This window comes from Sus scrofa, chromosome 3, assembly GCF_054392235.1.
Source record: "Sus scrofa isolate SSC_HxYL_T2T_F1_AM1 chromosome 3, Sscrofa_HxYL_maternal_Yorkshire_Landrace_v2.0, whole genome shotgun sequence".
NCBI classification, from domain to species: Eukaryota; Metazoa; Chordata; class Mammalia; order Artiodactyla; family Suidae; genus Sus; species Sus scrofa.
The window spans coordinates 130,434,037-130,461,818 of NC_139385.1; the positions used below are offsets into that span (position 1 = coordinate 130,434,037).

The 27,782-nt window shown below is 39.5% G+C and overlaps 1 protein-coding gene across 5 annotated transcripts in view; it reads left to right on the plus strand.

The window, feature by feature from the left end:
* The first annotated feature begins 2,877 nt into the window (after positions 1-2,877).
* WDR35 (WD repeat domain 35) overlaps positions 2,878-27,782 on the plus strand; it is a 59,116-nt gene continuing 34,211 nt past the window's right edge. The window contains exons 1-13 of one of the 5 annotated variants that reach the window (XM_085019952.1): positions 2,878-3,027; positions 3,697-3,814; positions 8,886-8,957; positions 9,386-9,478; positions 10,844-10,885; positions 11,187-11,315; positions 13,985-14,118; positions 14,995-15,160; positions 15,555-15,700; positions 20,332-20,457; positions 22,549-22,734; positions 25,581-25,613; positions 25,964-26,024. In XM_085019952.1, the coding sequence (XP_084876078.1) occupies positions 3,004-3,027; positions 3,697-3,814; positions 8,886-8,957; positions 9,386-9,478; positions 10,844-10,885; positions 11,187-11,315; positions 13,985-14,118; positions 14,995-15,160; positions 15,555-15,700; positions 20,332-20,457; positions 22,549-22,734; positions 25,581-25,613; positions 25,964-26,024 (1,330 nt within the window). In that variant the 5' untranslated portion in view covers positions 2,878-3,003. Of the gene's footprint in view, positions 3,028-3,696; positions 3,815-8,885; positions 8,958-9,385; positions 9,479-10,843; positions 10,886-11,186; positions 11,316-13,984; positions 14,119-14,994; positions 15,161-15,554; positions 15,701-16,841; positions 19,550-19,656; positions 20,458-22,548; positions 22,735-25,580; positions 25,614-25,963; positions 26,025-27,782 lie in introns of those variants that run through there. The other 4 variants (XM_085019953.1, XM_021087810.2, XM_021087811.2 and 1 more) reach the window with 4 other exon arrangements.

The following is a 27,782-nucleotide window of genomic DNA, read 5'->3' on the forward strand; positions in this document are numbered from 1 at the left end:
TTTGCCTTTTCTTGAGCCGCTCCTGTGGCATATGGAGGTTCCCAGGCCAGGGGTCTAAACGGAGCTGTAGCCGCCGGACTATGCCACAGCCACAGCCACAGCAACTTGGGATTCGAGTCGCATCTGCGGCCCACACCACAGCTCACAGCAACACTGGATCCTTAACCCACTGAGCAAGGCCAGGGATCGAACCCGCAACCCCATGGTTCCTAGTCGGATTCATTAAGCACTGCGCCATGACGGGAACTCCAACATATTTTCTTAAGCTGAATCAACAATTATTTGGAACAGGAAACAGTTTTTTTGTCAAAGGACAAAATGTTGTGACTCTTCCTATAATTTAATCTCATGCTTTTAAGGTTAAAAATGTTAAGTTCAGGTTAAATAGAAAGGCTTTAATCAAGAATGTTGTGGGAGAGGGAATAAAACAAACTTACTTGAAGGCAGATAAAATAATGATGAGGGTACATTAATATACGCACCTGAAAAGAAAATATAACCTATAGATATAAACCCAGAAAGAGCACAAAATCAAAAATATAAACTGTAAAGAGAAATGAAAAATGAACACATCAAGGCAGTATACAGTATATGAAACATATTTTATTATTTCTCAACATTTTTGAAACCTGACATAGAGCAAGTATTATTTTTCAAACTCATTTGAGAACACAATCAGTTATATGAATACATCACAAAGAAATGGTTCTATAGGAGGAATAAATGAGAGCTTGTGCAAAAACTGGGGAAACTATCTAAAGAGAGATGAATTTTCAAAAGTGTGACCATCGGTAGCTTCAACTAATCACATCTTTTTTTTTTTTTTTTTTTTTTTTTTTTTTTTTTTGTCTTTTGTCTTTTGTCTTTTGTTGTTATTGTTGTTGCTATTTCTTGGGCCGCTCCTGCGGCATATGGAGGTTCCCAGGCTAGGGGTTGAATGGGAGCTGTAGCCATCGGCCTACGCCAGAGCCACAGCAACACGGGATCCGAGCCGCGTCTGCAACCTACACCACAGCTCACGGCAACACCGGACAACACCGGATCGTTAACCCACTGAGCAAGGGCAGAGACCGAACCCGCAACCTCATGGTTCCTAGTCGGATTCGTTAACCACTGCGCCACGACGGGAACTCCCTAATCACATCTTAACCTTGGCCAGTTGATTGGAATCCCTTGACTTAAATAGTAACTGATTTTTTTTTCTTTCTTGACTCCAGTAATAGGGAGCCCGTGATCAGGGTGCCAACATATCTTAGGAATGTACAGCTGATGCTGAAGAAAAATACACATACATTTTAAAACAAATAAAAAATATATTATCTGAATGGGATGGGGGGGTTAAGTTTGGAAAGAATTTCTCAGCGAGACCTGATTTGTGTTGTTTGACTAGGCACAACTGGCCAAGAGGGTAGGAAATCATAGGATATATTAAATGGCCTTCTAGGCAGTCAGGAATGGTGGGATGAAAGCACATTGGCTTGCTTAAAGTGGGGACACCAAATCTTCATTTTAGGATTGATGGAAGATCTGATTTTATCCGGGGTTTAGATTTGATGGAAAATGCACTAGGACCATTGTCAATTTTTGAGTATGCTGGGTGAGGCAAGAGACCTCGGTCAAAGAATTTGGACCTTATTTGCCTGATCTAGGGAATGGCTCTAGGTGGGGAAATTAGCTACCGCAGCGTAAAGCACATGTTAGATTTACAAATCAACAGTGCTAGCCACAAATAAGTATAAGAGAAAACCAGAAAGAGAAAATAGGTGAGACTACATAATTTCATGGGCGTTTCTGCCCTATGTCGAAAATTGTGGCGGTAACTCTCCAAGCATTCAGAAAGGACAAAGAGAATTGAAGAAAGAACTAAGGTAGAAAAAAGAAGACTATAAAATAGGCGACAGCAAGCAAGAAAATCCTAAACACCTCAATTAAAGATGGAAGGCTATGCCCCCAAAGAAATGACATGCTCACATACATTCTTTTTATCACACATGTTTTTTATCGGGATCCTTGGGCTGCAGTAACACCTTAAGCAAACCACTAAAAAGTTCTAAAACAAAGAGAATTAACAAACTCTCCAACACCCAAGTTATTCCGGGGGGCTAATCCCCAAAGGAAGGTTTGCAAGCTTCGAAAACACGTTTGTGGAGTTCCCGTCCTGGCACAGTGGTTAACGAATCCGACTAGGAACCATGAGGTCGCGGGTTCGGTCCCTGCCCTTGCTCAGTGGGTTAAGGATCCGGCGTTGCCGTGAGCTGTGGTGTAGGTTGCAGACGCGGCTCGCATCCCGCGTTGCTGTGGCTCTGGTGTAGGCCGGTGGCTACAGCTCCGATTCAGCCCCTAGCCTGGGAACCTCCATATGCCGCAGGAGCGGCCCAAGAAATAGCAACAACAACAACAAAAAAGGCAAAAAAAAAAAAAAAAAAAAAAAAAAAAAAAAAAAAGAAAACACGTTTGTGCCTCCATTTGGCCAACGGCGCCAGGCTACCAAATGCAGTCAAAAACGTTTCCCTTTCAACAATGTTGGCCCCTTGGGGCTTACAAAACACCCCGTCATTACGACCTCATCTGAAAGGGTGCCTTTCCTCCTGTGTTGGTGCAGACAACCCGGGCGAGTTCCACCGAGACCGTCCGAGGTGTGGCCGGTCCTCGGAGCCCGCGTGGACGGAGGGCAGCTGAGGCGACGAGACAGGGCGCTGAGGGACGCCGTCCGGCCCCGGGGCAGGGCACAAAGGACCACTAGCACAACAACCAAGTACAGCCTCCACTCGGGCCCGCGACCCCGGCTCTACCACCGCGCCCCCGACGTCCGCGCAGGCGCAGGACGCCTGGCGATGCGAGGGCGACACCGGAAGTGTCCTTTGGCGCCCCGGATGCGACCGGGCGCTGGCGGTTGCCAGGGCGACGGGAGCTTCCAAGAGCCGCTGGTGCTCGCAGTTGGCTGCTTAGAAGTTTCCCGTTGCAGGCCTTGACTGCTGGGGTCGTCCTCTCAGGGTTCCTAGGATGTTCTTTTACCTGAGCAAGAAAGTGAGTTTCCCAGGGTTTGTCCTCGCTCCCCCTCCCATCTCTAGTCCTGCAGGCGTTCCCGCATCCTGCCCGAGAGGCCGGGCGTCCAGATCGCCGTTTCGCCATCCCTCCTCCCGCATTCCTGCATGATCCAGCCTGGGACCTCCTCCTGCCAGTCCCCCAGTCCCAAATAGTCCTTAGCGAAGCCAGCAGCTCTCTCGCACAATTCTTTCTCATTCCTGCCCCTGGTTAGGTCCTTTGCGGGGGCCAGGGGGTGAGGGCAGAGCACTGCGTGTTTCTACCTGTTGCCGATTCGGGTGACTTAAATTCTTTGGATCATCCCGGGCTTCTGGGGAGGAGAAAAGTAATAATAAAAATGTAGCCAAAGGGTGTGTGGAAAGGGAATGTGGCTTGACGGTATAGATTTATGCCACCGTTACACGCCCCCTGCTTTCAAAAATGCATCAGGTCACTTCCCCGTTGGGTTCGTTCTCAGTCACGGCCCTTCTCTTGCCTTTCTTTCTTTCTTTTACAAATGTGGGGCCTGGGGCAGTTCAGGGGACTATGCTAATTTTCATAAGGCTCACGTTCTCAAGGCTGGCCGTTTTTCTTCTTCGGCGCTCATCTCCCATAGACTCATTCCCAGCCCCTTCGTGGAAAGTTGTGAGAATGGCTGTGGTTACTTTTCAGATTTCTATTCCCAATAACGTGAAGCTGAAATGTATATCTTGGAACAAGGACCAAGGATTCATAGCCTGTGGTGGTGAAGATGGATTACTGAAAGTTTTGAAATTGGAGACACAGACAGGTAAATGAACATAAGCCAAAATCTTTGAACTTGATAGAAAATCATTTGTTCGGTGAGATTTGCTCATGGGGTTTGTCAGAATGCAATTCTAATTCTTTCAAAAGGAAAAAAAAACAAAACCCCAGATATTTGGAGGTGTTTTTCTAGAGTATTTTCTCAATAAAGTTCAGAGAATATCCAATGTAAACATCAGAAGGTTTTTGCTAAAGTTATTGATGGAAAGTGAAAAAGAACAAAGAATGAAAACTAAGTCACTATGCTGCCTTATGCTAAGTGTTATTTATTGTGCTATATTATTGAGGCTAATAAAAATGATGTGAATCAGCATTTCACTAAGGTCACAAAATCTCACATTTTGGCAAATTGTTTACAGGCCTCTGTCATCCTTTCCACTCTTCAGATGTGCTAATAAGTATGTACCTAGTTTCCAAGAACAGAAAGTGGAATTAAAACATTTTTATTAATAAATCCCTTGTGTTTTACAGCTTGAGCTCTCTTTTTTTCTAGTTCTCTGGAATCATAGCAAACAGCTTCACATTTCTTTAGTATTTAGTGTCGCTCTAGGTTGGAAAGTTAGACAATCCCTAATCTAAAGTGTAGTCTTAGATAAGGAGATTGGAGTTGGAACCTTAGCTCTGTTGTAAGACTTCCGAATGTCTTTCAGCAAGTTGCTGAGTATCTTTGGGTTTTAGTTCACGCTTTTGTAAAATGAGTTGAACTGAATTATTCAGTAAGGAATAATTTTTTGGATTCCTTACAGCATTGCTTCTCAAGCTTTATCAGGCTAAGAATCATCTGAAGAGGCTGTTCAAATGGATTTCTGGGCTCTTGCCCCAGAGTAGATCTGGAATGGGGTCTGAGAATTTGCATTTCCAGTGATACTGGTGTGGCTGGTTCTCAGGCCACACTTTGAGTAACAGTGCTTTACAGTTTAGTAATAATCTTGAGAGGTAAGGTATTCTGGATGAGAAGATTGAGGTGCTGATCTGTTAACAGTTTGCCCAAGGTCACACAGGAAATAAGTGACACAGCTAAGATTCGAAATAACGGTAATAGAAAAACATTTCATTTGAGTCAAACTGACTATAGCTGTGGAGGCAGCCTCTCAGAGCGGCTGAGGAACTGTTCTGAAGAAGAGGGTTTTCAGCATGGTTTTATCTCTGGTCAGAATAAAGAGCATGAGACATGACAGTGGTTTACTGCTTCCTCCATGGTGAGTCACTATGCCCTTGGCTCCTGGGAAGGGAGCCTTATCATCAAAGGAGAGCTGGCATTGACATCCCAGGAAGGAAGGCATTGATCTCTATCTTCAGAATGGTGATTCTTTACTTCTGGACAGTGTACACTTTAATGGTTAAACCAGATGTACAAGATATGTCTGCTAGGCTATAAAACACTCTGTTCTACTTAGCACAAAGTTTTTGCTTTTTTTTTTTTTTTTTTTCTTTTCAGGGCTGCACCCAAGGCATGTGGAGGTTCCCAGGCTAGGGGTCGGATTCGAGCTACAGCTGCTGGCCTACGCCACAGCCACAGCAACTCCGGATCCGAGTCACATCTGTGACCTACACCACAGCTCACAGCAATGCTGGATCCTTAACCCACTGAGCGAGGTCAGGGTTTGAACCTGTGACCTCATGGTTCCTAGTCGGATTCGTTTCCGCTGTGCCACGGCAGGAACTCGACTTAGCATGAAGTTTAATAAAATAATATATAAACCAGAATGACTCTCCCGTACCTCAATATGTGGAAATTTCTTCCATCAAAACTTTGTCTCACTTTCAAGTCCTTGTTTTTAACCACTACACAGAGGGCTCATGGACAGCATGAGCAAAGAGAGAAGATTGTTTTGTTTTGGCATGCCAGATTAATTATATGAAATCAAAGGCAGATTTGGGAGGTAGATACTTATGTGCCAATTAGAGTTTGGCTTCTGATGTCTAGTAATTTAATCTCTCTAATGCTTTAATTTTCTTAATTGTGTTATAAGAAAATAAATTTTGCCCCTGTTATGTTTCTCAAATATAGATGTGCATATGTATATATGTCTATATACATATTTTTATTTTGCTTAAAATATGTAGGAAGTTTTAGTTACCTTAAGAAATGCATTCATTATGTTTAATATTGAAGGCTTTTCAAGAAAAAAAATACTTCTTTTCCTGTTTTGCACTTTTGATGAAGTGTGGTTAGAGTACTCTTTGAAATCAGTGAGCAAGATGGAACATAGATTCTTGAGAGGCTTGGAATATGGAGTAAATTATTGGTTTTGGAACTTAATAAGGAGTGTAAATCACGTTGAAGGAGATAAATGTGAGAAATATGGCTGGAAGATTCTTAAAAGATCAGTCCGTTGTATTTAAAACTAATAGTTGTGATGCAACAGAGCCCTCCAGTAACAGTAAGCAGATGTTGTGTGCCTAGTATATTTGAAGCACTGTGTTACGCTAAAGATGTGACTTTGTAAGTGTCCTTTGGGAGCTTAGCTACAAAAGAGCTGTTATTATCATTTCATTGATGTAATACAACAATCCTCTACATCAATAAAACACCATCTATAGCATCATTTTAGTGGCTGTTTAGTATTGCATTACGTTGGTATATACCATAATTTATTTAACCAGTTCTAGCATTGAACATTTAGATGTCACCACATAGGTTGTCTCCAACAATATCTTCATATCTAGAGAAATTTGCCAAAGAGATTTCTTTGCGTGAACCTTTAATTATTTTCTAGGATAAATTTCTAGAGGTAGAATTCACTTGACCAAAGGTCATATATATTTATAGAAGTTTTCACATGTTTAGACAGCTTACCTTCTAGCAAGTTTGCCCTACTTTCCATTCCCTGTGGCCACATTCCCAGTTTGCACTCCCTTGCAGAAAGCCTTAGAAGCAGCATTTGCCCCTAGCTTTTTACATCTTAAATGTTAAGATGGGGAGGTGGGTAACCTCTCAAAGGCCTACTTCCACATGTTTTGCTGGAACCCACCTCTTAACTTTCCATGGATCTCATTACTTGTAATCCTCCCTCTCTCTCCTTTGAGTATCAGTCTGCGCTCTCTCTCTCTTCTCTCCCTCACCAGTGACTTTCCTCTTCCAAATCTAATAGACAGCTTATGTTCTTATCAGCAGCAGGAATTGAATCCCAGCCACAGCTGCAGCAATGCCAGATCCTTAACCCACTGCGTGGGGCTGGGGAGTGAACCCTCACTGCCACAGAGACAAAGCTGGATCTTAGCTGCTGTGCCACAGCGGGAACTCCTTGAACCATTATTTTTCAAGACAAAAGGAGCATTGAAATTTTAAAAATTATTGTTGTATTTATACATATTGCTTTCCCCTCCTTTCCTCTCTGGTAAGTTCTCAGTCTTTTTTTTTTTTTAAACTAGAGCTCTCTTCATTTTACATTCTCTTTAGACTTATTCTTTCATTCCTATGGCTTTAAATGCCATCTATGGAGTGATGACTCCTAAATACCTATCTCCAGCCCAGTCCTGATTTTCCAGACTTGGACATTGCCGCAAGAATCTTTCACATTCATCTCTTCCTCACCGTGTCTAAAACTGAATTTTTGGCCTTCTTCCATGTGTCTTCTTTCGCTTTGCTCCATTTCAGTAAATATCTTAATTTCCCCCATCTGCTCAAGCTCGAAGCTCCCCCTTCCCTCCTTAACATCACCTTCGTCAACAACCCTCTGCTTCTGTCTCCAAAGAGCATCTGAATCCGTCCTTTTCCTCGCGTCCTTCTACCTCTCTACCCCCAGCCACTGTCATCTCTCACCGAGGCTGCTGTGAGAATCAGTTTCCCTCCCTTCGCTGTCTCTTGCCTCCTTTTAGTCTATTCTTCACACTCCAGCTAGTGTGATCTTAAGCAAGCAAACAAACAAAAACCCAGAACCAGATCATGTCATTTCCCTGCTAAAGGTCTTTAGAGGGTTGCCAGAGTTACTTGTGGTGGGGTTTAGGGGTAATGGCCCTGATGAGAGATGACATCTCTTGCTTTTCCGGTCATTGCTGCAGTGGGTGCAATCTACTCATCTCCACGAGAGGAGATATCACCCTAAAGCAGATATTTTGGTCAGAAAAAAGTGTTCTAAGACCATACAAGCCAACTGTAGCCATCTGCTTCCAACCTGCCTAGAGAAGCAAGATTGATGCACAAAGGTTCTTACCTTTGTTCTAGAGATGTTCATATCCAGACCGACTCCATACCTAAAGAATGTGCAGTGAATCCCTTACAAAACATGTTCTCTTGAGGCTTGTAGCCATCGTCATTAAGTGAAAAGCATACCTCAGTTCATGTGTGTTGTGTTTTTTTTTTTTTTTTTTTTTTTTTGTCTTTTGTCTTTGTTGTTGTTGTTGTTATTGTTGCTATTTCTTGGGCCGCTCCCGCGGCATATGGAGGTTCCCAGGCTAGGGGGTGAATCGGAGCTGTAGCCACCGGCCTACGCCAGAGCCACAGCAACGCGGGATCCGAGCCGCGTCTGCAACCTACACCACAGCTCACGGCAACGCCGGATCCTTAACCCACTGAGCAAGGGCAGGGATCGAACCCACAACCTCATGGTTCCTAGTCGGATTCGTTAACCACTGCGCCACGACGGGAACTCCCATGTGTGTTGTTTTTAAAATGTTAACGGTATATACCTTTGAAAAGTTCTCAATTAAAATATGCTGTAGTGCGCAGATTCTTTGCTTTTTAATCTCTCTTACGCTTTAGAGTTCTCAATTTTTTTGTGTGTTATCAAGATACATAAATATTTCTATTTGTTACCTTTCGGGAAAGGATAAGTAGCAATAAGAATTACTAATATATGTAATATACTGAAACAATGATCTTTTATACATTTTGCTTTATTTTGCTAGAATAAGATCTTTGCAAGGGGGTACATGTTATTTTCCATGTTTCTACTTTGAGAAAAATAGATCAGAGTGGGGCATATTTAAAAAAAGATTTTCCTAATGTTATCCAGGAATAGGAACTCCTTTTCAAAAAAGCAAGAAAAGTAAAAATCTTATAATCTGTCCTTTTTTAAGTATTTGTGATAGTATTCTTTGTTTTTGCTTTTTAGATGATGCAAAATTGAGGGGTCTTGCAGCTCCTAGTAACCTTTCTATGAATCAGACTCTGGAAGGTCATAGTGGTGAGTCATGTAAATTTTAAAATCGTATTTAAGTAGTATTATCTCTAAGTATTTAGCAACCATCTAATTAATGCAAAAATGAAAATAACATGTTCTTAGTATGGTGTCCTTTGGACATCATGATCCTTGGGAGTCAGGCACATTGGGTAAATCTTCTTACATTTGTTCCTGTCATCAGATGTATGGCAGCTCTTGTAGCTAACATGCAATAGGAATAAACGTGAAAACTAGTATTATGCACTTTTGTAGAAGTGAGTGATGATAGTAACTGCATTCTGTGAACATGTTTGAGTAATACCGAAGACGAGTTAGTTGCCCAGGAACAGTATTGATTTTAACATGCTCTTGGTGTCTATTATACAAATATAATTTTGAAGTGAATTGTAGCTTTTTTTTTTTAGTTCCTAAATTGTTTTATCATTTTTTAGGTTCTGTTCAAGTTGTAACATGGAATGAACAATACCAGAAGTTGACTACCAGTGATCAAAATGGGCTTATCATCGTCTGGATGTTATGCAGAGGTATGTCAGGAGAGCTTATTTAACCTTTCACAAACTGGAGTATGGATTACAGTATTTGAAGGGGGAAATAACTGCTTCGAAATAGACTCTTTTTAACCAGCAGTAGGCGTTCACAGGGGTGATATTTCTGGATTTATGGCTTCCTACTTTTCCCTTTGGCCTTAGTTCTTTTCAACTGTGACCTTGCATTACGAAAGTGAATTATGCAAATATTGGTTATCTCTCAACTGAACTTAGACTCTTGGCAGAACAGTTTCTGCTTGAGATAGATTTTTTTTTTTTCTTCCAGGTTTCCATTAAGGATTAGTTCCTCTCTGGTCAGTGGCTAGAGTTAGTTCAGTGGATAAAAGAACGTTTATGAGGAAGTCCAAAACAATAATGCATTTCTTTTAAAGAGTCATTTCAAACTTGCTTTTCTTTCATGGATATAGATTTTTATCTCAGCTCTGATGACTGGCTCACAATTTGTGCCTTTTGCCCACAAGGGAGAGCTAGAGAAGGATTAACTTAGGTACATTGCTATTCCCAGAAAATAACTCATCATACGTGTTCTCTTCAGGCCTGTAGCCATCACCTCTCAGGGAAAAGGGTACCTTAGTTCATGGGTATTGCTATTAAACCTATTTAGGATATATACCTTTTAAAAATTCTTGCTGTAGTCCACAAATTGATTTATTTTTTAAGTTTATGGTGTGTGTGTGTGTGTGTGTGTGTGTGTGTGTGTGTGTGTGTGTGTGTGTCTGTGTGTGTGTGTGTGTGTCTGTGTGTGTGTGTGTAGGGAGTAGAATGTGGCAATACAGGAGATTAAACTTTGTCTTTTTCCAAAGTAGGTCCTCTTCAGAAACCTTCAGTGTATTACCATCAGTCAAGCCTCTGTCTCGATTGATGGTAATACCCTGCTCTGACTAGTTATTCCACATTACATGTTATTTTCTGGGCTTCAGGCCAGAGTTTCCTAGACCAGAATGAAGCCAGGCCTTGCAAAACGCAAAAAGAAGACAGACTAGCCTGGTGATCTGCCTTATATTCGGTTATACCTTGAGACACGTCGCATCTCACCCTAAGCCCATGCACGAGAACGTTTTTGTCTCTCAGCACGGGTAACGTGATATTACTGATGTGACATGAACTGTTTAAAATTTTTTTTCAAGCAGTCTTAGAGTTTTTCCACAGTATGCTTTTATTTAATATACCTATAATTAATCATTGGAGAGTTTACGCATGCATAGGAAGTTTTTGTGGTTATTCTGTTTTTTTCCTTGGTTATCGTGTGAGGTGTACTCAAGTGGGAAAGGTCAGGCTTTGAGAAAAATCAATTGTTTTGGCCCTTCAAAAGCAAGTGAAGTTTTATTTTCTAATTGACAGAAAGAAGGAAGAAAGAAAGCAAGAAAGAGAGGGAAAAAAAAGGTGGGCATTTATTGTGTTTTCTGTGATAATCTTTGAAGCAATTATTAGTCAAGGCCTAAGTTAATTTTTCATCTTGTTCGGTTGGGTTTGAAGATTTTATAATTTAATGTCTCAGGTTGTAGAAAACTTTGCAGTTATTTATCCCACAGTATATTTTATGGAGTGTTTTCAACTCTGAAGTTCTGTTTATTAGATGTGAAATTTTTAAAAACCATTTTTTTTTAATTAAAAGTATGGTTGATTTACAGTGTGCCAGATGTGGAAGTTTTGACTTGTAATTTTTTTTTATTTGTGAAAACAGGCTCTTGGTATGAGGAGATGATCAACAATAGAAATAAATCAGTGGTTCGAAGTATGAGCTGGAATGCCGACGGACAGAAGATCTGCATTGTGTACGAGGACGGGGCTGTGATAGTTGGTTCAGTGGATGGTAATGCATTTTTTGCACCCAGAGCTAAAATCAAGATTTAGCCCACATTTTTGATCTTTTGAGGTTTAAGTTATCGTATGTTAGCATTCTGACAGGAAAATAAATGTGAAAGGAGAAAATAGTTACTGTACAATTTGATGACATTTAAGAATCACTTCTTTTCTTTTTTTTTTCCCTAGGGCCGCACCCGTGGCATATGGAGGTTCCCAGGCTAGGGGTCCAATCGGAGCTGTAGCTGCTGGCCTACGCCAGGGCCACAGCAACGTGGGATCTGAGCCGTGTCTGCAACCTACACCACAGCTCATGGCAACACCGGATCCTTAACCCACTGAGCAAGGCCAGGGATCGAACCTGCAACCTCATGGTTCCTATTCGGATTCGTTAACCACTGTGCCACAAGAATCACTTATTTTTAAGTACATTCAAGTAAAATAGTCTATTAAAAAAATCTCCTAGAGTTTCCTAGTGGCCTAGTGATTAGGGATCTGGCGTCGTCACTGTTGTGGCTTGGGTTGGATCCCCAGCCCAGGAACTTGTGCATGCTGCGGGGTGGCCAAAAAAAAATTCATGCAGTAGCACTGGAAAAAAAAAGAATTTTTCAGAGTTATTTAAAATTTGTACACCTAATTATATGATTTATCTTTACACTTGTTAGACTGTTTTATGAATATATAGATTTTAGTTTCAAAAAGTATATAGAGACCTAATGATCACTTTTAAAAAATTGAGATAAAATTGACATATAGCATTAGTTTCAGGTATACAATATAATGATTCAATTTTTTTTTTTTTTTGTCTTTTTGCTATTTCTTGGGCCGCTCCCGTCGAATACGGAGGTTCCCAGGCTAGGTAGGGGTCGAATCGGAGCTGTAGCCACCGGCCTACGCCAGAACTACAGCAACGCGGGATCCGAGCCGCGTCTGCAACCTACACCACAGCTCATGGCAACGCCGGATCACTAACCCACTGAGCAAGGGCAGGGACTGAACCTGCAACCTCATGGTTCCTAGTTGGATTCGTTAACCACTGCGCCACGACGGGAACTCCCAATATTTTTATATATTGTGAAATGATCATCTGTCATTCAATCTTAATAGAACTGAGCATGCCATCGTTTGCTGTGTTTTGTAGCCTTAAAACCTGTCTTTAAAGTTCTAGTTCATAGATAACCCTGAGGCTTCGAAGAGCCTGCACCTTTTAGGAAGAAACTCTATTAGAGAAATAATTTATTTAAAAATACATTTTTTGTTTTGTCTTGTTTGCTTTTCTAGGGTCACACCCACGGCATATGGAGGTTTCCAGGCTAGGGATCTAATCGGAGCTGTTGCTGCCAGCCTACGCCAGAGCCATAGCAACTCGGGATCCGAGCCACATTTGCTACCTACCCCAGAGCTTATAGCAACGCCGGATCCCTAACCCAGTGAGCAAGGCCAGGGATCGAACCCACAACCTCATGGTTCCTAGTCAGACTCATTAACCACTGAGCCACAATGGGAACTCATAAAAATACATTTTTTGTGTGTGTAAGTTCTGTTTCTGAGAGCTTATAAAATGGCAGTTGTAGTACTAGGTACTAGATACAACAACAACAACAAATATTCCAGATCTAGATCAGGAGAGATGGATAAGTAACCAAGCAGTTACAGTGCCTTGTGATAGGTGCTGAGACAGGGAGAACACAGCAACATGTAGAAGTATGTAACCTAGACTTGGGGGCATCAAGGAAGGCATCCTGGAGGAAGTGAAGTCTATGCTGAGGCATTAGCCATAAGAATGGTTGGTGTGTAGAATGTCCTGGCCTAAGAGATGGCATTTGGAGAGGTCCAGAGGAGTTGAACTTAGCCGTGTGTGGGGTACTGCAACAGTGTTGAGAATCTGTATAGTGACACTAAAGGGAGAAGAAATGTATGTCATAATATCAGAGAGATCAGCAGAGGGCAGAGCACATGGATTATAGGTTATAAAGGGAGTTTGGACTTAACCCTAAGAGTATTAGGAAGCCAAAGAAAAGGTTTAGGAATGGGAGAAATGTGATCGTATATTTGTTCTTTAGAAACATCTCTAGGTCTGCAATATGAAGAAAGGAGAAAGGAAAGAAAGATGAGTGGGGGCAGGTGTACCAGTTAGGAAATTACTGTGGCAGTTTAGGTGACAGGTGATGGATGATGGCAGCCTGAACCAGGGTAATGACAAAGAGGATGGAAGTAAATAGATATATTTTAGAGGATACTTAGGAGGTGGAAGAGGTAGGACCTTATTATTGATTGAGATGTGGATGAAAGATGGGAGTGTCTAGGGTAATAGCCAGGTTTTTAGCTTTGGCAACTGCGTGGATGGCGGTACCCTTCATTGAAATAACAGATGTGGGAAGAAGGCTGGTTTTGAGGGGAGATTTCAGTTTTTGCCATGTTCGTCTTGTCATGTCATAGGACATCCAAGTAAATATGTCTGGGCCACAGTAGATACATATCTGCAGCTCAGCGATATCTGGGCTGAAGGCATAGTTTTGGGAACCATCAGTATAGAGATGGTCACTTGAACCATTGGAATAGATGAAAAACCCAAGGGCCATCTGGGGAGTGAACACCAGATCGGGAGACAGAGATTTTTAGAGCTGTTGCTGGAGAATCATGAATGCATGAAATAATTACGTTTTATGTTTGTTTTAGGGAATCGCATTTGGGGAAAAGACCTGAAGGGTATACAGTTATGCCATGTAGCATGGTCCGCAGATAGTAAAATCTTACTTTTTGGAATGGCAAATGGAGAAATACACATTTACGATAATCAAGGAAATTTTATAGTAAGTATATATATCCTTTACTTTTATTTATACAACTTTATATGATTATTTTATATATCACTCATATATGTATATGCATTTATTTATTATGATAGTGTGTGTAATCAAGAAAGTCTTCAATTCAGGTTTTCTCCTAATCTTCTAAAAGTTGTTTTGTTTTGTTTTATTTCATTTTTAAAAACCCGAGTTGCTTAGAGGTAAATTAATGCTTGTAGTTTTAGTTTTCTGGTAGCTGGAAAGGAGAAGACTTCAGTGTATTGAAACTGAGGGATGAGGAATGATGAGTAGGATGATGTCACTTTAATCTTTGTGTCTTCCCATACCTGAAGCCAAAGTTTACATAAGACACCAGAGATATTTTTTGTGACAAGCTACTAAAGATTGTAAAAGGGGTGGAAGACTTAAATAGTAAGGGACAAAAACCAGGTCCTGGAGAGAAGGCAAAGTAGAATAGGTTCAGGCAGCATAATCTCAAGAAAAACTCTGGCTTTGTGCGATTTATAGCTATGATAGATCTCTGATGTTACTTATGGGGCAGTTTTGTTTAGTGGGGGTTAAGACTTCTACCTAAATCTATCCATTGATGGAAGTGATAGTAACTGACTATTACATGACTTTTTGCTATTTTCGGAGTGCTTTTGTATACCTCTTTTCATTTGAGTCTCATAAAAACTCTACGAGTTTTTTAAATCCTCATTTTATGAACGGGGAAAGGCTGAAACTCAGGTAAAGTGATTTGTCCATGGTTGGTAAAAGTGATGGAGCTTGCATTCAAAACCAGATTTTTAAATTCTCTTTTCAGTGTTCTTTCTATAATGCTCTGTTCCTAGTGATCTGTTTGAAAATATAAAATATTACCTAACTGATTTTATTTAGATGAAAATGAAATTGAATTGTTTAGTGAATGTCACCGGAGCAATCAGTATTGCTGGAATTCATTGGTACCATGGCACAGAAGGCTACGTGGAGCCAGATTGCCCCTGCCTTGCAATTTGTTTTGACAATGGGAGATGCCAAATAATGAGACACGAGAATGACCAAAGTATGTATTTTTTCTTTTTTTGATTTTTATTATTTTATTTTTATTTTTATTTTTTTTTGTCATTTTAGGGCTGCACATGCGGCATATGGAAGTTCCCAGGCTAGGGATCGAATTGGAGCTGCAGCTGCCAGCCTACACCATAGCCACAGCAATGCGGGATCCAAGCCATGTCTGTGACCTATGCCACCCTGAGCGAGGCCAGGGATCAGGGATCAAACCCACATCCTCATGGATACTAGTTAGATTTGTTTCTGCTGCACCACAGTGGGAACTCCTTTTTTTTTTTTTTTTAATATGGAGAATTAAAACAGATTTTAAAATTGTTCTTAAGATTATAAAGTTCTCCCAGTTAAGTGTTTTACCACAGTTACTTCATTTTTTTCTTTTTGACTAGATCCTGTTTTGGTTGATACTGGCATGCATGTGGTAAGTATCCAGTGGAACCACACTGGCAGCGTGTTGGCTGTGGCAGGCTCCCAGAAGGCCAGCACTCAGGATAAAGATGCAAACACTGTGCAGTTTTTCACTCCCTTTGGTGAGGTAAATGTATGAAAGATTGTGTCTTTCTTTCTTCCTATTTAAATATGCAGTGAGTGAGGTAGGAGAACAAAGAAGAGAGGAAAGGGTAAAAACTTGTCACATTTTTAAAAATCATTTAATCATTTTAAAATCATTTTAATGATGCTTGTCACATTTTTAAAAATCATTTAATCATTTTAAAATCATTTTAATGATGAATTTAAAAATGATGAACCATCAGGTATAGGTCTTTGAATCATATCCTCATATTATAGGTTTTCATGGTTGTATTTTATTGTGGAATTTATAATCTGTACATTTAGAAAACCGGATGTTTCACATAAAAAATCTCTAGGGAGTAGTTACTGAGAATATTTTCTCTGTGATCTGAATATGCATTTCTTTTTATAGCTGGTTTTTGAGTTGTTTTTAGTGTAATTTAGTTGTTTCGTATTAATTTTGGAGGCTTTTAATATACATATTAAGTTGCATAGATATTAAACCTACATTTATCAGTCTGTTTTTCTCCCAAACTAGTAATAGTTTCAATTTGTTGTTGAATAGTCAATTATTTTAGGAAAATTTATCTTAATAATTAATCTTAGGTGATACTACGTTAAAATATAGGCATTGTTTTCATAAATGCATATGTTATCCTCAGTAGTATTATTAATAAATTGAACTTTTGAAGAGAATTTTATTGAAGCAGTAGTGGAAGATATCAAATGGGAGAAATAATGTATTGTGCATTTTAAAGAATTTAGAAAATGAGAATTTATTATTCACTAAGCTTAATCAATTTTTACCCATTTTATTTTCTAATTTTAGACTATATTTGGTCTCTTTTGGATATCTTGTTGGTTTTTAAAAATTCACATAGACTTGAATAATATATATTTTTGGCTACACACAAGCCTTCACTAGTTGTTTTACTCTGTTAATATTGACATTTAAAATATATTTTAGTAATTTCTATAAGGTAAGCAATGGTCTCAGCTGCTGTTGTGAGTTATGCAGTAGAATGTGCTCTAAAGAGCAGTCTCTGTACCTTGTCGCTAATAATATTTCCAGTAGATGTAGGAGCTAAGGAAAAAAGCATAATTCTTGAGGTTCCTGAATAATTAAAATCTGAGTTCTAATTTTCTTGATGTTTATAGCCTCCTTTTTTTTTTTTTTTTTTTTTTGGTTTTTTAGGGCCACACCAGCGGCGGCACATGGAGGTTCCCAGGCTAGGGGTCTAATCGGAGCTGCGGCCACCAGCCTACACCGCAGCCACAGCAATGCAAGATCTGAGCTGCATCTTCGACCTACACCACAGCTCATGGCAATGCCAGATCCTTAACCCACTGAGTGATGCCAGGGATCGAACCCTCGTCCTCATGGATGCTAGTCAGGTTTGCCAACCACTGAGCCATGATGAGAACTCCTATAGCCTCCTTTTTAATTCATGTTCTTTATTGGTATTTTTTGTTTGTTGACATTGGCTTATTTATCATTATGTTATCAGCTTATTTTTGGTGTTCGGTCTTCTCTAAGTATTAAAAACATGCATTCAAAGCCTGTTTGCTTTATATTGCAAATCAGTGCGTGATGTGTTAAATTGAAAACTATACGTGATTTTTGGTATAATTGTAATTTAAAGTATCAAGCATAATTCCTCTGGGATTTAGTCATTTAGTATTTTTTGAATGAGTGGATCTATGTGGAATTTATCTTAGGATCCGTGTGATTAAGATAGGGATGATAACTTGCAAGGAAGTTATCTAAAGATTTAAACTTACGGAAAACTTCATGGACGAATTTGCTTTTGATTCTGAGGGCTAGGGTCTTCTGGTTTTTGCAGTGTGGTCTTAGCCATGGGAGGGGATGACAGAGCATGGGGTTTGCAGTCTTGTGGACCTGGCTTTGGCTCTGAATTCCCTTTCTACAATGCAGTTTCACTTAGAGAAGTTATTTAACCTCTAAGACTCAGTTTCCTTATCTCCTGAAATATAGTAAACCTCATGGCACTGTTGTAAAAATTAAAGGTGGTAACAGTGGGAAAATGCCTTCCACAGTGCTCAGTGAATGCTGGGGAAAGCCGGTGTTCTTTCCTTGCTGCTGCCACCACCTGGCATGTTTGCAGAGTTAGGGAACGGCCTTGTTCTCCTAGTGTGCATGTCAATAGCAAGAGTCATGCTGAGAGAGTCGCTTGTTCCCTCTGGTTTCGTACAGACAGCAGGACAGATAGAGCGGGCCCTCCCAGGTTAACCCCCCCAACCCCATTAGTTTCCCACAAAACGGAATTTAATGTATTAAATTTGATTTTAGAGCATATCTGCTTAAGAACAAGGGATACCAAGATAATTTATTAAAATTTGGGGGGTTATGTTGTTTTATCAAATAAACATGGATTAAAAAATGTTTCCTTCCTATGGCCACATTAAAAAAGTCTTTTAATTCACTTATTCATTTGCTAATTTAGCCATAAAATATACTGTTAGGATCTTAAGAAATTCATTTGAATGCTTGATACATCATATTTACTTAATAGAGGCTTTTTGAATACTTGTTTACTCAGGAAGCTATTAAGGGGTAGGAAATAAATGTGAATATGATACACTTAGTGCTCTCAGGTAGCTCACTGTCTGAATTCTCTGGAACCACAGAATGGGAGGGAAGAAGGCAGGAAGTCATTTCATTTGGGGCTTGAAAGATGAGTAGGAGTACTCGAGCAGGACAAGGAACAGTGGGAGAGGGGAGGCTTGGAGGAAAGGAAAGGAGGATTTCAGAGAGAACAAATACGGGCTAGCTCCTCATGAGGAGACCATAGTAGGTAATTGAGCCGAAGAATTTTGGGCGAGTGGGGAAAGGCATTGTATACTATGCTAGAGAATGTGACGGTGGGGAGCTATTGATTTTTAAACATTCTTAAACCTTTTTTAAAGCAGAGTAGGATATGCTTGGGTTTGTGTTCCAGAATGGCAGTAGAGTGGAGATTGAACTTGAAGGGCAGGAATGAAGAAAGAGCGACAGGTGAAAATCACAGCAAGGAGGCCTTGACCATAGTTCAGCCAAGAAAGGGGGCACTTGTGGTGGAGGATTGAAAGGAGTGAAGGCAAAAGGCTTGGCATCTGGTTGGCTGTTGGGGTGGGCTGGGGGATGGACGAGGGGCAAGATTAAGGGTGGAGTTGACTACTCCAGTGTTGTTTCACTGATTCCAAGGAGCTCAGTTTGGAGTTCCCGTTGTGGTGCAGCAGAAATGAACCTGATCAGTATCCATGAAGATGTGGGTTCAATCCCTGGCCTCGCTCAGTGTGCTGGGATCCCGCGTTGCCATGAGCTATGGTGTAGGTCACAAATGTGGCACAGATCCCACGTTGCTGTAGCTGTGGTGTAGGCCAGCAGCTGCAGCGCCGATTTGACCTTCACCTGGGAACTTCCATATGCTATGCATTTGGTCCTAAAAAGGAAAAAAAAAGAAAAGAAAAGAAAAGAAACAAGAAACCCCCCCAAAACCCCAAAAAACAGAAGTGTAATTCTTTATAACTCTAAAATTGGGATACATCTTATAATAATCAGAGGTTTCCTACATAGGCTAGCAATGTGTTTTCTTTCCTCAGTCGTACATAAAAATAAGGATGCTTATTTAAATCTCTGGCGTCTTGTTTTTTTTTTTTTCCTTTGGCTGCACTCGCAACATGTGGAAGTTCTTAGGCCAGGGACTGAACCTGCACCACAGCAGTGACCCAAGCCACTGCAATGACACTGCCCGATTTTTAACCTGCTGTGCCGATAGGGAAGTCCATCTGGCATCTTAGATTTGATGAAATTTGATGCTGAATTCTTTGGCTATACTTTGTAAATTTCTCCTATCACGTTTGCTTTTTAGTATAAAATTATTATACTATTATATTATATTATATATTATATATTATAATATATATATTATATATTGTATATATATTATATAATATAATATATAAATATTATACTAGTATAAAATTATTATATAAGGAAAATGATTTGAAGGAATCTTTCATGTAATAATTTTGTACCACTTTTGCTTTTTTTTTGAGGGCCATATCCATGGCATATGAATGTTTTCAGGCTAGGGGTTGAATCAGAGCTGCAGCTGCCAGCCTACACCACAGCCGCAGCAACTGGGGATCTGAGCCGAGTCTGCAACCTACACCACAGCTCATGGCAACGTCAGATCCCTGGCCCACTCACGGATACTATTTGGATTCATTTCCACTGTGCCACAACGGGAACGCTGTACTACTTTTGATCTCTGTGAAGTGATTGGTAGCATTTTATTTATTTATTTATTTTCTATCTATCTATCTATCTATCTGTCTATCTATCTATCTATCTTTTTTATGTCCGCATCTGTAGCATATGGAAGTTCCCAGGCTAGGGGTTGAACTGGAGCTGCAACTGAGGCCTGTGCCACAGCCTCAGTGAACACTGGATCCGAACAGCATTCGTGAGCTGTGCCACAGCTCACAGCAATGTCTGATCCTTAATCCACTGAGCAAGGCCAGGGATCGAACCCGCATCCCTGACAGATATGACATTGGGTCCATAACCTGCTGAGCCACAATGGGAACTCCTGGTGGTTTTTTATTTAATTGTAATGCTTTAGGTTAATATAATAATTTTTTTTTCAGCATCTGGGTACTTTGAAGGTTCCTGGAAAGCAGATGTCTGCACTATCCTGGGAGGGAGGTGGACTGAAAATTGCTCTAGCTGTTGATTCTTTCATATATCTGGCAAATATTCGACCTGATTATAAGGTGAGTATCATGAGCAGTTGTTAAAAAAAAACAACAAAATAAGTTTGTTATAGCTGAAAGTATAATGTCTGTTTCTTGCATGTATTCATAGCCGCTTTGTTTTAGAAACTGGTTGAAAGACTTCTCCAGTGTGAAGACCTTTTTTTTTTTTTTTCTGTTTTACTTTTGTAGCCACACCTACAGCATATGGAAGTTCCTGGGCCAGGATTGGGTCCAAGCCACATCTGCAACCTATGCCACAGCTGCCGCAATGCCAGATCCTTAACCCACTCCGCCAGCCCAGGGATTGAACCAGCAATGCCCCAGAGACAAGCCAGATCATTAACCCACTTGTGCCACAGCGAGAACTCCTCCAGTGTGAAGACCTTAAAACTAGTAAACTTTTCTAGAATAGTGTATATCATTCATCATATTATTCCAGCAGTCAGGGTCTAGGAAACAGATGTTGCAAAGAAGTAACTGAAGAGAGACTGAAGGGTTTATTATGGAGATCTGAGCAGAGTTAAGGGAACCTGCAAAGAATGGCAAAGCAAGTACCCTGGGACTAGCAACAGTGGGCAAGAGAAGGAAGCATTGTTGCTGGAACCCACTAGAGCTGCGGCGATGCTAGAAGGGCTACCCTGTAGGAGCACGGCCCCTGCGAGCTGCAGAGACAGCTTAGGGGAATAAATACTTAAACCCATCTCTCAGCCTGGTGCCTGGTGCCTTCTATTGGCTAAACCCAGCTGGGGAGCAGAAGGTGAGATAGCCCTGGTGATGGAGTTCACAGAAATGAGCCTCCAGGGCATAGAGGAGGGCAGAGAAGGGCAGAGAATGAATCAGAAGAGGGAAAGGAAAATAAGCAACATAATAAGTAATGAGTATTTTTACCTTAAGTTTCACATTTGACCCATAACAAGCCATGAAGTATGAGATTGGTCTGGTAAGCTACTAAGAATAGTTATTGTGAGAAGACATATATATCTAATTTTTAAAGGGCAGGCACCTTGGAGAAATGCCTGATTCTAGGACTGGGGCAGAGAAAATGCAAGATAAGCCTGGAGCGTCTTGTAGTGCCAGAAGCTAAGGAAGTGCTCAAAATACAAAAGGATGAGGGCGAGCCAGAGGGACAACAGAGCCAACCTGAAAGGGCTCCCAGTGGCCAAGGCTGGAACAATTCACTGGAACAACAAAATAAGTGATGTAACATTGGATTGTAACCCAAATTATACAATAAATGCCCCACAAGTACAAAATGATTTCAATAAATTATTTAAATAAATAAATGGGGGAGTTCCTGTCCCAGGGATCGCGTCTGAGCTGCAGCTGTGACCTACAACCAGGATCCTTCAACCCACTGTGTCCTGTGAATCTGTGTCCTGGTGCTGCAGAGACACTGCCCATCCTGTTGTGCTGATTTGGTTTTAAATAAGCCGTGTAGAATTGTTTGACTGTAAACTAAATGCATATGTTACTCTGATAAAAACAAATATAAAAAGACGTAGATGGAGAGAAAAAGCAACTGTTTCTGAATTTTGGCTCGCAAATTCAGAATTGACCTTTGGCAGGGATCACTCTTCCTGCTGACCCTCAAGCCGCTGTTACTGACTGTTGAAAAATCTGAAAATTTCACTACTGAAGCTTAAACCTTACAAATTAAAATAAGGAAAGTTAAACTAAATTTATTTTTGTGGTACTTTTTTTTTTTTTTTTTTTTTTTAAGGGCTGCACCTGCAGCATATGGAGGTTCTCAGGCTAGTGGCTCCCACCCACTGAGCAAGGCCAGGGATTGAACCCGTGCCCTCGTGGATGCTAGTCAGATTTGTTAACCACAGAGCCACGATGGGAACTCTCCCTTTTTTGTTTTTTAACTGTCCTTGTTACTCTTAGATTTTTTTGTTATTTTAGTGAGAAAAGGTATTAGGCTGAATATTTAGTCCTTTTCTCTTCCAGTTCTAAAGAGTATATTTTATCAGCTGATAAACCAAATGTGTGCAGTATTTCTAGAAGAACAATGTAATAATAATGACTTTCCCAAAGTTAATCTTTGTCTCTCTTCTCTCCCATCTTCCCTCTTTTGTTCCCTTCCTTTCCTCCTCCTTTTCATCTTAGTGGGGTTATTGCTCAAATACTGTAGTTTATGCTTATACCAGGCCTGATCGTCCAGAATACTGTGTTATCTTTTGGGATACAAAAAACAATGAGAAATATGTTAAATATGTGAAGAGTCTCCTTTCTATTACTACCTGTGGAGATTTCTGCATTTTGGCTACAAAAGCTGATGAAACTCATCCTCAGGTAAGTAGTCCTTGATATCTTGAATGGTAAGTAGATGGGTTAACTCTTTGGCAGGATTGGGCTCTAGTTATCTATCCTCTCAAGCATGGCCTCTCTACTGGCAGGTACAGCCAAGATTGGATCTGTTGGCCATGTGTGTTTAGACTTCTGTTTGGGAAGCTATGTGATGACTCCATTGGTTCTCTGTTCCCTGATTTTTTTCTCTAATCAGTTAATCCACTGGCAGTTCATATTGATCATTACTGAAGCCTTTTGTCTCTGAAATATATTTAAAATACCACAATCCTTTTTCAATTTAAAATTCCATAAGCAAAAATGAGTAACCAGATGTCTAGTATAAAGGCTCAAGTAATTATGTAATATTCATATAATATAATATGACCATTTATAACAATTTGGGTAGCTTTGACATTCAGAAATGTACTTTTATGTGGAGTTATATTGCTTTAAAAATCAATGTCTGCTAACATAAAATAAATAATATAAATAATACGCTTTAAAAAGTATGCCAGCAGGAGTTTCCGTAGTGGCCAGCAGAAACAAATCCAACTAGGAACCATGAGGTTATGGGTTTGATCCCTGGCCTTGCTCAGTGGGTTATGGATCTGGCATTCCCACGAGCTGTGGTGTAGGTCGCAGACGTGGTCCGGATCTGGCGTTGCTGTGGCTGTGGCGTAGGCCGGCAGCTGTAGCTCCAATTCAACCCCTAGCCTGGGAACCTCCATATGCCGCCAGTGTGGCCCTAAAAAGACAAAAAAAAAGACAAAAAGAAACAAGTATGCCAACGATTTAAATATTTGCAGAAGTGTGCAAATTTTTCAAAAAAGGACTACCAATATCTTTGGCTATGTTGTAAATTGTTTTATCCCATTAAAAAGTATAGAATTTTTAGTTTAAGGCAGCCATTTGAGCAGTTGTATTTGGCTCTGTTCTCTCCTAATCTCACTAAAACAACAGGAAAGATATGTTTAAAAAAAGCTGTAAGCCTGTAGGGACCAGAAAGGGAGAGGAAATAGCAACATAATTTTTGGGTTTAGAGAGTAGGTGGATTAGTCCTAATTACCTGAGCAGACCCAAGAAAATGGAATTCTCAGCCATCAGTGGAGAAAGCAAAGAAGCAACTACTTTATGTCACAGGATCCCAAGGAGACACTGGACTTGATGGATGGTACCTGGTAGGAGAAGAAAGTAAACAGAAAAGCATTTTGGAAGTACCATAAAAATGGAAGCACATAAAGAAGCAGATTTCTAGATCCCTTCCCCACTACTGAGCCATAGGCAGCTGCCCTTCTACCACCTGGGGGACTGGTTTGCCCTCTAGAGAGGGTACAGAGTCTGCACTGAAGGGCACCAAGACAGGGGAGGATGGAGGAACTCTTGCTGAAAACAGGGCACTTAAATGAATGTTCCAAACCCAGCCTTCTTTTCCCACTTGGTTCCCAGAACAGATTTCATAGGATCAGGTATCATAATGGCATTCAACTCGTCAACCTCAATACTATAGAGACTTGCTTTCAAGGGAAATCAAGGGAAAATTATTTCCCGTCTTGAGTTCCGTATCTTAAGCAAACTATTAATTAAATGTGAGGGTAAAATAAAGACATTTTTAGATGTGTGAGGTCACCAGAAATTTATCTTCCAAGTTTCCTTATCTTAGGAAGTTACTTCAGGATATGGTTTGCCAAAATGAAGAATAAACTAAGAAAGAGGAAGAAACAGGGTACGCTGACAGCAGTGGTGAGGAGTGGTACCAGCTGACGGCAGTGCACATGCCGGGGGAGTGAGGCATCAAATGAAAACAGCCACTGTGGCTCCAAAAGAAATTCAAGATGAAATGCATAGGAAATGCACTACGGTTGAACTCTTGAGGGATAGCTGGGGACTTGAGTTAGTAATAAATACAGAGAAAACTAAACAAAGAGAAAAAAATAAAGGCAATTACCCACTACAGAGAAAGCAAAATATGCTTGAAAGGAAAATAAATTATGTTATACTTGACTCAGCTGTGAATAGCATTTCCCTAGTCAAGTGATGTATTCAGTGGATTTTAAAAAAATTAAAATAGTTTAAAAATTGAACTATTATAACATTTAAAACCTAAATTCTGATTGAGCAAAATTATAGTGGGAAGATGGAGGAATGGGAGTAGGAAAGAGGGGTGACAGAGGGCTTACATGCTTAGCTTTTCCTGGTGGGTGATGGTTACATAATGTCCCAAACTGAAACCAAACAAAAAAAGAAGTAGCTTTGTAAATAAGTTACTTATATTTGTGGAGGTAAATATCAAAAGGATGAATTACAGGAGCTAAGAGTAATTTTTCTAGGGAGCAAGAAATGGGAACTTGGGTGGGAACTTCTATTTTTAGTAAGAAATCTATGAGCATGTGAATGATAAGTGCATAAAACATTTCCATTTTGTGGCTGTAAGTAAACTTAACTAGTGGGAGAGTAAATTTTGGTACTTTAGTATAATTTTATCATTTAGTTTATGTTTATGAAATTAAACAAGTTTTACTTGAGATATTTAGAAAAGAAAAAGTCTGTATGTAAATAGTACATTGAGAATTGGTTTATTTGAAATTGTTATATCCTAATCAAGAAAACATCTTAAGTAAAACAGTATTATTAGTACCAGATATTGAGAAGGAAAAACAAAATTGTCATTAGAGTAATGTCATGTAAGGTGTGCATCAAGTTTATTTTTCTGAATATCGATCCTTGGTAATTATTTGGTATGTGTTAACCACTGGGCATTGAGAGTTATTTTCATTAGGGTGGATTTTTTTTTTTTTTCTGAATTAACTGAACTTTTCTGAATTTCTCGTCATTTATATATTGCTTCAAAGGAGGAGAACGAGATGGAAACATTTGGTGCAACGGTAACAAATTAAGTTAGCTCTTATATAGCTGGATATAGGATAAAGATGAGTTTTGAGGTTATAGCTGATCAGGAATTTTAGAAGTATAAATAATGAAAAGTCACCAGTATACCTGGATTTCTTAAATGGTCTCTTAAAAACCAGTGTTCCATGATATTGAGAAATCAGCCTTTGTTTAATTTTACTTATTTTTAATTTGTGTGCTACAAATTATCATTGCTATTCTTTGCACTTAATTTTATCAGTTCTTTCCTTGTTAGTTGAAAAAGAGATAAGCATGGTATGTTAAGCATTACTTATTTTATTGTATAGAAACAGGAGTTTTGATACTTTCTGTTTTATTTGTTCAGTTCGTGCTGGTTCTTTGTAATTCTATTGGCACACCGCTGGATCCCAAATACATTGATATTGGTGAGGAAATGTTAATATTTACTCGCTATTTAATCAAATTTTGCTTGTGAAACTAATTTTTAATTGTACTGATGGTATTATTAATTAGAATGGTATTCTCCAAAACAAGGGTGAGCATACTTCCTGGTTTGCCACGTTTGTGCCTATTTTCTTCATGTAATGGGCAATGGCCCATTTCACTCTCAGAAGCATCCAGCTTAATCACTGAACTATAAGTTTACTCTGTCTAAAAGTCACAATAATCTCACAACTGCTATACGGCCATCATTTGCTTTAAATTGGAAATATAATTGTATAAGAATTGGTATCCAAGGTAATGATTAGTATCTAATAAACTGATGATTATAGAAAGAATTTTGCTATGAAACCACTTTTATTATTAATAATCTGCTTGTAAATACCTCTCTTCCATAAAAAACACTTTAGCTGCTTGTAAAAGTGAGTTTACCCTGTCCAGATTTTTCTAATGAAATCAGTCTATTTATAGGGCCAACTCAAAAAATCCCTGACGTTTTTGTTTTTAGATGTTTGTTACTCATTTTTACCATTCCTTCTCTCCAAAAGCTATGAAGGTAACCATTAAAAGTTCTAAGTCTTATTCTAAGTATTTTGTCAAAAATTGTTAGCAAATATTTTGTTTCCATCTCACTATAATTTACAAAATAATGCTTTTCTTTTAAAGTGTATGATAGTTTGTTGGATTTCAAAACTTGAAAACCCACTGAATTATTTTCTGAATCTGGGAACCAGTCCTTTTTTAAAGATTTCACATTCAGCCTTAATAACTAAATGTTAAAGTCTGTATTTTGCTAAGGTCTTTGTGTGATACAAGCAAATGTGAGAAATGCTTACTGGCCTCAACGATTTTATACTCTTATGTTTAGGATCTTGGTAACTCACTTCAGTACATTGAAACTTTCAGCTTCTTGTCTCATGTTCACTGTTAGGTATATTTATGTTTCTCTCTCTGTCTGTCTCTCTCTCTCTATAGAGAGAACCTATATATCATCAATGTTAATATTCCTTGTTAATGTTACTGTTCCTTAGCTTAACATTATTACAGACTCTTATTGCATGTCTTCTATTTATTAGAAATATAACAATGTTAAATCTAAGGGATGAATTCTGTCAATCTTTAAATTATATGCTTTTTCTTTTAATATCAAAAATTCTAACATGGATTCATAATGATGATAGGGTTAGCCTCAAAGTAATTTTAATCACAGGCAGTCTGTTTTTTAATAAAGCCAGATGTAAATCCTTTACCTTCATAAAATGTCAAATGCTTTAGGGCATCATTATTTGTATTTTTGAGTCCTGAAACTTTTTTTTGAGGTCTCGCTGGAAGAAATTTTAACAAATAGTTCTTTCATTGGTCTAAAGTGAATTCAGCCAAAGAATTAACATTTTTGTTTCATACGTGTCCAGTAAAATTCCTTTTTTTAAGTGTCTGTGCCAAATTTTTATGAGGACTGGAGGCTAAAGCAAAAGTATGTAACTGATATTGTTCTAGGAAGTGTAGCTTTTGTCACCTACTCCTCCTGTAAATCTCTATAGAAACTTAAAAAAAAAAAAACTTTGTGCGTTATGACAGAAGTTTAGTTTGTATGGCTCTGTTGTACTGTACCTATAGGAGTTAGGTACCATTTGGGGGGGCCTCTTCCTTTGAGCCCTCAGAGTACCTTTGGAGAAAAGTACTTCTCTGCACTGTGATTACTGATTTTCTTGTCTGTCTTCCCCTCAAGACTTTGAGCTTAA